The sequence below is a fragment of the Muntiacus reevesi genome, chromosome 17, assembly GCF_963930625.1.
Source record: "Muntiacus reevesi chromosome 17, mMunRee1.1, whole genome shotgun sequence".
NCBI classification, from domain to species: Eukaryota; Metazoa; Chordata; class Mammalia; order Artiodactyla; family Cervidae; genus Muntiacus; species Muntiacus reevesi.
This window is the reverse complement of record NC_089265.1, coordinates 40,932,385-40,943,970: the sequence shown is the minus strand read 5'-3', so window position 1 is coordinate 40,943,970 and position 11,586 is coordinate 40,932,385. Positions and strand designations below refer to the sequence as shown.

General features: G+C 45.7%; 1 protein-coding gene across 2 annotated transcripts in view; it reads left to right on the top strand.

Moving 5' to 3' along the window:
* Positions 1–3,097: 3,097 nt before the first annotated feature.
* Positions 3,098–11,586, top strand: part of DMRT1 (doublesex and mab-3 related transcription factor 1) — a 90,874-nt gene continuing 82,385 nt past the window's right edge. The window contains exons 1-2 of one of the 2 annotated variants that reach the window (XM_065908437.1): positions 3,098–3,433; positions 6,813–6,996. In XM_065908437.1, coding sequence (XP_065764509.1) covers positions 3,098–3,433; positions 6,813–6,996 — 520 coding nt within the window. Of the gene's footprint in view, positions 3,434–6,812; positions 7,005–11,586 lie in introns of both variants that reach the window. The other variant, XM_065908436.1, reaches the window with a different exon arrangement.

Here is an 11,586-nt window from a genome sequence, read left to right as displayed (position 1 = left end):
TTCAAGTATTTTCTTTGGTGAAATATCCATTCAAAAATTTGCCCATTCTTCAGTTGGTTTATCTTTTTATTATTATATCACAAAAGTTCTTTATGTATTCTAGGTATAAGTCATTCATCAGATATGTCCTATATTTTCACTTTCTTAATGATATCTTTAGAAGCACAAAGGTTTTGAATTTTGATGAAGTCAATTTATCAATTTTTGTTCTTTCATTGCTTGTGTTTTTGGCATCATATCTAAGAAGTCTTTGCCTAACCCTGCCATGTTTTAGAATTGAACTCCCTTCTTCCTCCCACTTATCAGTATGCCCTGGACGTCTTTCTACCTCAGTAAATCTGCACTTCAGTAAATCTGCAGATGGGTACAGACCTGCACCATTATACTTCAGAGTTTTGTTTTGGAAAGAAGAGAAGGAAGAAAGGAGACAACAGGGCCAAACTATTCAAAATATTCAGGACAACTCTGTTCATCCTTGAGGTCTTCCCATTGTCCTTTTGTATTGTCTTTTGTCTGGTACCTTCTCTGTGGTTTGTGAATAGAAACTTTATTAGGTTATTAACTTCATCACCACATTTTATGTTTAATATCTTGGTCACACAGTTTCCTAGCCCCAAATTTCCTGTAGGAGGCTTAAGTCCCTCCACCACAGACTCTAGTGAGGGGATGCTCGTAAGAAACATGTGAAAAAAAAAAAAAAGAAGAAAGAAACATGTGTTCCCCTGTAATTTGGGATTTGACAGCTGCTGCTTCTGGCATTGACTTCATTCTCTGGAACTGGACTTGGCCTTGAGAGTGATGCAGCTTTGGGTAATGTATTAAAATGGAAATATGGAAAAAGAAAAGTAAATAGTAGATAACAGTAATTGGTATGTGTGTTTTAATGAAAGTCTGATGGATATTCCTGAACAAAATAGTGGTTATCATTTAACAAGCTCCAGATTGAGACGAATGGTTGCATCCTGGCCCCTGTCCTAAGTAAAGTTTTGCTGGCTTGATGGGTAGGATATGAGGTATCGTGTAAAGCTAGATGCTTCTTTAGGAAATAATTTTCAGAGTGAGGAAACTAATGGAGAAAATCCAGGCTGAGGGAAAGAGCCTGTGAGAGGGGCCTCAGAATAAGTATGGGAAAGGCAGGCTAGATTTCAGAGCTCAGGGCTGAAAATGCTAATCTGCTAAAAAGTGAAAGTTGCTTAGTCGAGTCCAATGCCTTGCGACCCCATGGACTATATAGTCCATGGAATTCTTCAGGACAGAATACTGGAGTGGGTAGCCTTTCCCTTCTCCAGAGGACCTTCCCAACCCAGGGATCAAACCCAGGTCTCCCACATTGCAGGCAGATTCTTGCAGCTGAGCCACAAGGGAAGCCCAAGAATACTGGAGTGGGTAACCTATCCCTTCTCCAGGGGATCTTCCCGACCCAGGAATCTAACGGGGGTCTCCTGCATTATAGGCAGATTCTTTACCAACTGAGCTATCAGGGAAGCCTAATCTGCTAAAAGAGGGGGTCAATAGACAAACATTTTGATGAGAAGTCATGTGGGATGGCAGGATCCTTTGGGGACCTAACTCCTACTGTTACGGCCAAGAATTTGGAACTAGAGTACTAACACTGGGGAAAAGCAAGGCAAGCAGGGGAGAGATATAAGCGCAGCCCCCAATTCCCACCCCAACCCCTGACTGGACAATGGCCATCCCAAGGTTAGAGACATGGCACTGAACAAAAAGGGTGCGTAAAAATCAACAAAAAACTCCTCTAAGTTGACAGGTAAACTACTCAATATATGAGGCTGAAAAATGCAGAGGGAGATCTTTCGAAGTCCTTTAAGATGCAGCCTCGGGTCCTTAGCTTCTTTTTTCATGTGGAGAACAATACAAAACCATTTCAGGAGCCAACTGCTGTGTGCCTGGAATATGGAATATACTGGAAGACTAAGAAACAGTGAGACCAGCTAGATGCTACTGCAGAGATTCAGACATGAGGAGGGCTGGCCTGAGAGGGACACTTGGGTGTGCAGGAAGAATGAGTTGGATTTGCTGTGCAAGTGCAGAGAGGAAGACAAGAATGGTGCGGAGTGGCAGTGAGGGGAAGGCTGTAAGAGGATTTGGGTTTTTTGGAGGTATAATTAAAATGCACAGATCTTAAGTGTGGAATGAATTTTGACAAATGTGTTCATCTCTGTCCCCTGCAACCCCAACAGAGGTTATTAAAAGACCGAATTTCCAGTGCCTGCAGATCCTAAGTGAAGCTGCTTCAAAGGCAAGAAGCTGTAAGCCACTGAAGAGAAAAGTAAGGACTAGAACTCTAGATTTGAAAGTCATATGCAGCCAGCAGGTGGAAATCTCTTGAGCAAGTGAACACAGGTGCAGGAAGAGGCAACTGGAGAACAGGTCCAATCTGGGGTGCCCATGGACCCACTCTCCCACTGTGGGTCTTATTTGCTGATATAAGGGCAGAGGCTTCTCTTTGTTCAGGCCTTCAGCCTCAGACTTATCTTAAATGAGGAAGAAACTGCTTTCTGAGCTGGCCTCTGCCAAAGTCGGTCCTATGGAACTTGCAGAAGGGCGTCACTGGGGGGAAGGGAGCGGGAGGATCCCAGAGCGGGGTCTGCACCTCCTCCCATCAGCCTGCACAGCTACCTTGCCGAGCTGGAGCCCAGCTCCCTCGTGCAGCGTGTTCTGGCAGCCGGCCCGGGCGCCCCGGGGAGCGCCTCTGCTCCAGGTGTGCGCTCACAGCAGCCCTCCAGCAATGCCCTCGGTGTTTGCAGCCTCTGCAAGCTTGCACGCAGAGGGAACACAGGGGCGAGAATTGAGGGTGGGTGGGCGTGACGGCGCTCCCTAGCGCTCTCTCCCGCCCAGGCAGTCCCGGGAACGTTCTGAAAAGTATCTAAAAGTTCTGTACCGCGCGCGCGCGAGCGCGTAAAAAGAGGGCACAACCCCCCACCTCTCTGGGCGTTGCGAGTCCAGACCTCGCCAGTCCAGCTGCACCTCCCGCTGCAGAACGTACGCGTCCTGCGCCGCCTCCTCGCCAGCCTCGCCGTCGGCCGGGTGCCCCCCTTGCAGCTACCAGAGAGTCTGCGCTACTCCTTGGGGCACCATGCCCAACGATGATGCCGCACCGTCGGAGGCCCCGCACACCCCGGGGGCACCACCGCAGGGCAAGCCCGGGGGCTTCGGCAAAGCGGCCGGGACGCCGCCCGGGACCGCTGGCGGCGGCGGCGGTGGCGGTGGCGGCGGCGGCTCCGGCTCCGGAGCGTCGGGCGCGGGCGCCGTCTCGAGCAAGAAGTCTCCGCGGCTGCCCAAGTGCGCGCGGTGCCGCAACCACGGCTACGCGTCGCCGCTCAAGGGCCACAAGCGTTTCTGCATGTGGCGGGACTGCCAGTGCAAGAAATGCAACCTGATCGCAGAGAGACAACGCGTGATGGCCGCGCAGGTGAGTGCGGGCGTCCGGAACCGGGCTTCAGCCCCGAATTTTTCGAGTAAAGCCCCTCGGGTCCCGGGGGCGCCACGTGGGGCGCGGGTTCGGAAGGAAGGTGGCGGTTCTTGCCGACAGCCACTGCGCACTCGGGGCCGGGGGTCCTAGTCACCCGCCGACGGCGCGCTCCGAGGGCCTGGACTCGTCTCCGATGCCGCAGGCGGAGCCGGGGAGGTGCGGGGTTCACTCGGCTCCCGAAGCTCCGGATCCTTGACCCAGCGGGAATTGTGGGGTTCGCCCCTTCGGGGATCCTCTGACTTCCTCTTTCAGAGCTAGCTGAGAGTTGCAGGGTTCGCTCTGCTTGGGAGTCCCCGGGACCCCTAAACTCATCCTCCAGCAGGGAGCTGCGGGGTTCGCGCTGCTGGGGAAAGGGTCCCCGGGATTTCTGACCCCGCCTCCAGCAGCGAGTTGCGGTGTTCGCCCCTTCGGGGAGCCGTGGGCATCCGACCTCACTCTGAGCGGAGTTGGGGGCTTTCCCCCTCGGGTCCCTGACTCCGCCCCGAGCAGGGAGGCGCCCTTATAATTGGGGGCGGGGGGTGTTGGACGGTGCCTTCTCGGGGTGCTGGGTTCGGGGGAAGCAGAGACCCGGCCGGCCGCAGCGTCTGCGGATAAAGCGTCGCGGCGGGAGACTCCGCTTTTCTGGAAAAGTCTCCCTAACGGACGCCGGCGCGGCGTGGTCCCGGCTGTGCGCTTCGCGCTCTTTTTCATACTCGCGGCGGCGCATCCTGGCTCAGCCATTTTGAGCACTAGGGAAATTTCATTTGCGCTTTAAAGTTCGCTGTCTCGCCCGAAGATATTCAAGTACAGGTTACTTTGAGTGTGTTTTAAAACACACTTAAGAATTTTAAACATCCACGGAGAGGAGAAAATGCAAGCATTTGAGGTTTTGTCTGCTGTTCCTGGTGTGTTGGTTTTTTAAAAAGCGTCCCAAGCAGGGCAGTACTTTAGTACCTTAACAGAAATAAAATCGTTGGTATCCTAAAAGAATTTTTAGAAGAGAATAATACAAATTCTTTCCAGCTAAAAGTTGTTCCATCCTTTTTACAACAGGTTATTTACAATGAAATATTACAAAGAAATGTTTACTAACGACTTGCTCCTTTTGGTTAGGAACGGGTAAATATCCTCCACTGAAAATGATATCAGTAAGAGCCTTGAACAGGACTTCACATTCTTGGAGATTATACTTTTTATATACACCCATTTTTAAAAAAAAAGTTTAAAAATAGATTCGGTCTTAACAGACTGTGAGGGTAGTCATGGAAATACAGGTTGTTTTACTTGTTTTTTTAATTGGTTTTTAGCTTAATCTATAGTGGATGAAAAGAATACTCTGAATATAGCATTTAAATGCATCACAGTGAACTTACTGGAAAAAAAAAACCTATGACATTTAATTGTTTTTGTAGGTAGAAATTTTTTTCTGAATATTTAGCTGCTGGCTTTAATATTTAGTGTGGAGAGTATGCTTGGGAGGGGGATTTTTCTCAAAATGTAAGAAAAATATGCATCCAAGAAGGGCCATTAAGTTTGAATAAGCTGTATTAGTAGGAGTGCTAATTTGTAAGGAGGCTGTTCACTATGTTAAAAACAAAAGGAACTCAAAATTATTTTAATAGTATAAAACTTCAGTATTTTCCACACCAGAAGGTTTGTGCTGTGCTGAGTGAAATCCTTTAAACAACCATGTAACAGCCATTTTTAGTCATTCTAAAATAACTTGAAATTGATCGTAAATAAGACCCTAAAATAATTGCATTTTAAATCAATTGCCTCACATTCCCTATTTAAATAGTATTTCCTAAGAGCCCTGGAGAGGTCTTTGTAAAAGTGTTTTTAGTTTATGGACTATATAATAGTCTGTATGTTGTGTGCATATGTGAGATTTGTGTAAACCAGGGCCTGAAGTGCACTTTTTTGTTGCATTGACATACTTCACAAGTCCATGGGTATTTTAAACATTTGTGGTCAAATCCTTAATATTCTGTTTCTAAATATTCTGTTTCTGATATTCTAATATTTCTGTTTCTAATACTTTGTTGGTTAATAATAGAAAATTCAAGAATTAAACTTAATTATTTAATCTTAATTGATTATTCAAATATTTTTTTTTTAAGTGTTGAAGACTCCTCTTGTTAGGAGTAAAATTACTTCCAAGTTAATCATGTTTCTAAATTTAGATTACAGTTTTCCTAAAACAGCCTGTAAATTGTAGTTATGCTTCTGGTTCACGATTTTGATCTCAACTTTTTGGCTTCTATTTCAGCCTCTGAGGTACAGGTGCTGCCCTTTCTTGTTCCATTATCACCAGTGGTCAGTTTCAACAGAAAGTCCACCTCTTTTTTTTTGTTACTTGTAAACAAAAATGCAATTTTTTTTTTTGTACACAACTTTTCAACCTTTCCCTATTATTTAAAAGAAGAGGGACCATGAGGAGTGTTTTAGGTATGCTGGGTCCTTTCCAGCCCCCACGGGGGAATATCACACCTGCTTTCTCCTTTTCTCTCCATCTCCACCTCCACCTCTTTTTCCAGGGACTTCAACACCATATTGCAGCCGCCTTGCCCCCGTTCCTTCCCTCCACGATCCCCCCACCCCACAGAACAGGGCTCTGTGGGTTTCCTGAGCAGCCCCTGCCGTCACAGTCCACCCTGCTCCCATGTTGCAGGGAGTTCTGCCTCTTCATCCTTGCCTGTCAGGCTTCACTCGTGCTGCTCTTCACCGCCCTGTTGCAGGACCACCTCCGCCCATCCTCGCACTCAGAGCCCTTCTGTGCCTGTCCCGTGGTGGGTCATGGTTTGTCTTGAGTTGTAGTTGCGTGTTTGCTTCCTGTCTCTCCTTTTAAACAGTGAGCACCTTGGGATCTAGTCTAACCTAATCTTAACTGTATCTCGCTGGTCTGCTCGTGGTTCCTAATAGAGCGGCCTTTTACGTTTTTGTGGAAGTGATCCCATTCTCCTTCCTTCCTAATCTGTCAGTGCTGACTTCTGCTCTTCACGTTGAATTCCTCTGCTGACTCTGCAGCTCTTTCTCCTCCAATCTTTCCTTCTAGTCTACATACACATTTGTTTATTGAAAGATTTTTGAGCACTCACTCAAAGCTCTAAAGGACCTCTGATTCTCAACCATTTTTCAGCTTTGGCTGCACATCAGAGTTACCTGGGTGGCTATGAAAAGAAATGAGGGGGAAAAAAAAAAGAAATGAGGGATTCTCAGACCTTCTCCCTGGAGGTAATGGATAGAGCTGTTTGGGATGGGTGGGGCTTTAGTGGTTTTGGCAAAGCTGTAGGAGTGATTCTGGGGTGCTGGAGGGTGACCCATTGCCCTTTGCTTCCAGGTGGCCCTGAGACGGCAGCAGGCCCAGGAAGAGGAACTGGGGATCAGTCACCCCATCCCGCTGCCCAGCTCGGCTGAGCTGATGGTCAAGAGAGAGAACAGCGGCAGCAACCCGTGCCTGATGACTGAGAGCAGCAGCTCCTCGCAGCCGCCTCCGGCCAGCACCCCCACCACGGCAGCTTCAGGTAAGCCTGTGGGCCAGCTGGAGGGAGGAAGGGTGTGGCCACAAAGACAGAGACTTGGGCTGGTTCTGAGCCCCAAAGCGCATGCAGAGCTTAGAGAGTTTCTGAAAAGATCCTCCCTCTGAAGGTCTGTTTTGGCTGCCTCACAAAGAAGGTGGGTCCGAATCCTAGAACCAGAAGTTAGACAGCGTCACTTTGCTGTTGTTTTTTTGCCAAGGCTGAATATGGACAGAGTCAAAAATCACAGAATGCCAGAGAAGTTAGTCCAGAATTCATCTCAGTCAGCCCTTCCATTCACGGGATCCTCCTGGTGGGAGCCAAAGATCCTTGTTTCCTAAAGCTTGAAAGTCCTTTCTCTGGGAAGGATTGCAGTCCACTTGGGGAGCATATCTAAAAAAACCAGATTCTAAGTTCTGAGTTTCAGTGGACACTGGAATTGAGGCAAGACATGTCTCATTGGCTTAAATTCTCTGTCATGCGCTAAGATTGTATCAGGGGCTATAGATGTATGCTGATTCATTTCATTCTTAGGAGAAGGAGGTGTTAATTCTGTTTTATACTTTGTGAAAATTGAGGTATAAAAAGTTTTAGTGACTGGCTATATCTGTCAAACTAGAAAGTATCTGAACTGATCCATCTACCTCCAAATCTCACGGTGCTTACTGCACTGGATGTGTAAGTGACCTCGAGAATCATGGTGCTCTAGAGCTGCACTGTCCGACATGGAAGCCCCTAGCCTCATTGGGCTACTTAAATTTAATTACAGTAAAGTAAAATTAAAACTTTTATCCAGAGAAGATATACAAGTGGTAGAAAGCTCAAGGAAAGTTGCTTGATAGAATTAGTCATTAGGGAAATGCAAATCGAAATTATAGTGAGATACCACCTCACACCAGTTAGGATGCTTGCCATCAAAAAACCAGAAAATAACAGTATTGGTGAAGATGTGGAAAAATTGGAACTTTTGTGCACAGTTCGTAGGACTGTAAAACGGTACAGCTGCTATGGAAAACAGTATGGTGGTTTCTCAGAAGTTAAAAACAGAATTATCACATGATCCAGCAAGTCCACTTCTGAATGTATACTGAAAAGAATTGAAAACAGCATCTTAAAGAGGTATTTCTACATCCATGTTTATAGCAGCGTTATGCATAATAGCTAAGATGTGGAAGCACCTCAGGTGTCCACTCACAGATGAATGGAAGAGCAAAATGTGGTTAAAAAAAAAAAAACTAGCCTGAAAAGGAAGGAAATTTTGACACATGCTACAGCACGGATGAACCTTGAGGACTTTATGCTAGGTGAAATAAACCAGTCACAAAAAGACAAATACTGTATGATTCCATTTATATACTTGAAGTAGTCAAAATAATAGAGACAGAAGGTGGATTGGTGGCTGTCGTAGGCTGGGGGGAAAGAGGAATAGAGGGTTATTGTTTAATGAGTATAGGGTTTCAGTTTTAGGAGATGGGAAGAGCTATGGAGATGGATGATGGTGATGGTCGCAATACATCATGAATGTAGTTAGTATCACTGAACTGTGCTCTTAAAGGTGGTTGAGATGTTTGTTTTTATGTTGCATGTATTTTACACAGTGAAAATAAAATTAAAAATTTTAAACAGTTAGTTCCTCCGTTGCGTTAGTCATATTTCAGATGTTCAACTGGCACATATGTAGTTAAAGCAGGCCATATTGGATAGTGTGCGCTTCCATTTCTCACTAAGTTCCATTTAATGGCATTGGTCTAGAATACAGGGGCTCTAAGAAACTCCCCAAACTAGGATCTGTGACATCCCTTTGGCAAATATTAAGACATATATAAGACTAAACATACACGTTGAGATTCACAGAATCTTGAGCCTTCTAAGGCACCATGAAATGTAACCTTGGAGTAAGTTTTAAGTAAGCTTTTCATGAGTTAGTTTGCTGTGCTTAATCACTGGGCTAAAGTTGTCAGCTGCCTAGTTGTCATTAACTGGCTGTGCAGCTTTGGACAAGTCACTTAAGCCCTCTGGTGGTCTTGTTTCCTCTTCCCCGAAATGAGGGATGAGCTCTTTGAGGCCTTTTAAGATCCTCAGAGTCTTGATTATTATAAGGAAGAAGATTAGAGGGCACCAAAGAAGACAGGTGAGAGACAGTTACGTTACCTGCTGCAGGTAGGTGTGTCTGCGTCCCTGTCCCTGGGTGTGTGCCTGGGGCTACAGAATCTCTAGCTAACAAAGGGAATGGTATTATTTTCTTGTATTAGCTTGGTCGTGCATAAAATACATTTATAGCAGTTTCAGAACTTTACTTTTCATAAGAAGGAAGGGGTATATCTATCAGAAATATGATTCTCGCACTTTGGGATTTTAAGCTGTATCTAATTACCAGAAGATAATATCAGGTCAGGGCAGACCTGGTGGATTCAGCTGGAGGTCTGTTACGGGGATGGTGGTGGGGGTGCCAGAGGAGTAGAGAGGGGAGTAGCTCATTTGATGTTCAGAAACATCTTATGAAGTAGGAATTATTATTCCTATTTACAGATAAGGGAAACCGGTGGTAAGGAAACTGCCCCAGAATAAAGCTGAGCTGAGCTGGGATTCAGTCCAGGTCTGTCCCATCTCAGAGTCCATGGATTTGCCTCCTGCCTGTGAAGGGGAGGCTGTGGGAATAGCTGCTGTGTTTTCTTGGAAAACGGACAGTTGTGATTAGAGTTTATGGTTTAATCCTCAGACGGGATTTAGAGCTTATGGGTAAATGGAAGCATGTCAGAGGCAGCACCATTCTTGGCTGGCACAGAAAGCTGCAGCCAGTGGTGTTCACGGGGAGAGACACAGGGACAGGCCCGTGATGGATCAGCATCAGTCCTGGGCCTTTCGCTGGGAACCAGGGGTGAACTTGGCTTTCCCTGCTGTATCCCACATTGCACTTAATGGAAAGGGGCATCAGAGTTTGATTTTACATGCCAACATGGTGAAGCCTTGAAGGATTTCAGGCTAGATGGAGTTCACAATGACCAAGAAGTTCTTGCAGGGGATTTCAGAGCGGTGATAGGGAAAGTTACAAATACGAGCAGCAGAGGAGCATGACAGAAGGTTCAGGGTCAAGGAGGATGTGACCAGATTCCCTTCTTCACTCCTGGAGCTGATGGACCTTGGAGTCATTTCAGAGTCTTGAACCAACGCTCCAAGGGAGGGTGTGTGGAAGCCAGTGGTGTGTGGTGCCCCGGGCTCAGCTGAGGGCAGGAGGCTTTGCCCGTCTGGGAAGATGGGCCCTCCCAAACCAGCCTAGCTCATCCTGGCAGGGCAGGAGCCTCATCCATCATCATCACTCACAGGACTTCCACCAAAGCCCTTGAGTTGGGATTGTGAACTTCTGAACTGGAACATGAGCAAGAGAAAAGCAGAAATGCCAGTAGAATTAAACTATATATATAGAGAGAGACAAGGCAGTGAAGGGAGGGAGGGAAGGGGGAAGAGAGGGGGAGAGAGTGAAGCAGATGAGACAGGTTGAAGGATGTTCCTTAAGTTTTATGTAGCACGTGGGGTGTCCCACTTCCTACCCCAGTGTGCTACTGACAAACATGTAACTAGTATTACATCTCTAGAGGTAAGAATTTCTTTAAAATAGCATTTAACTTTATGCAGGAGTTGGTAAACATTTATCGAGTACAAAAACACACTCAACGACTACGTTCCAATCCCCAACTTGTGGGTCTTCTGTTTGTTACCCCAGAATTACATGTGTAAGCTTTATTTGTCTGTTTATTGTCTTCGTGTGTGTGTGTATATATATATAATGTTTATATTTAATATAGCGGGAGTATATTGCTCCCGCTCGTGTGTAGTTTTTTTCTTTTTTTTATTTAAAACCATGTAACTTTTTAATGGCCTGGTATTCCATTATATCAATGTGGAAGGCTAGGGTTTGCAGTTATTTTGTGGAAGGTGAAAGTTGTAGTTGTCATGGAACAGTGCAGCCCTCCAACTGGCTCCCACGAGGGGGCAAGTTGCTCACTTTCTCTTTCTAATACATGATGTTGAGTGTCTGCAGGGGCAGTGGCTTAGTGAAATCCAGTAGATGTTTATGTCCTTGAGGCTTCTTAGTTATCTCCTTTTGGCTCCTGAAAGTGCCCAAGAATTATTGCCAAGATTATTGGCTGAATCCTGAGGCCACTGTGAAGGAAATTGAATTTGCTGAATTGTCGTTTCATCTATTGGAGAGCTGATCCCCCTGAGTAAGTTAACTTAGCACAGTTTCTGCGATCCTTAGCTGAAGATTGGCTAAGCTAGATCAAAACACTGCTGGATGATTCCTCCATCAATGGATATAAAATATTCTATGATTGTGGGTAACACGGTGAAGGAACAACGTTTTGAAGAAATGCACTGTTCTTGCTATCTTTTATATTAACAGGATCAGATATGCTAATAGGTGTACTATCAGTTAACAAATGATTCTTCCCAGCCATTTTGGAGGTATCCAGAAAAAAAGGTGAGCAATTTTGGTTATAAATGACCATGAGTTAATAACAACTTCAGCATTATTTCTATGGTTTTACTTTTTAAATTTTAGCTATATATATACATACACACACATATATATATATA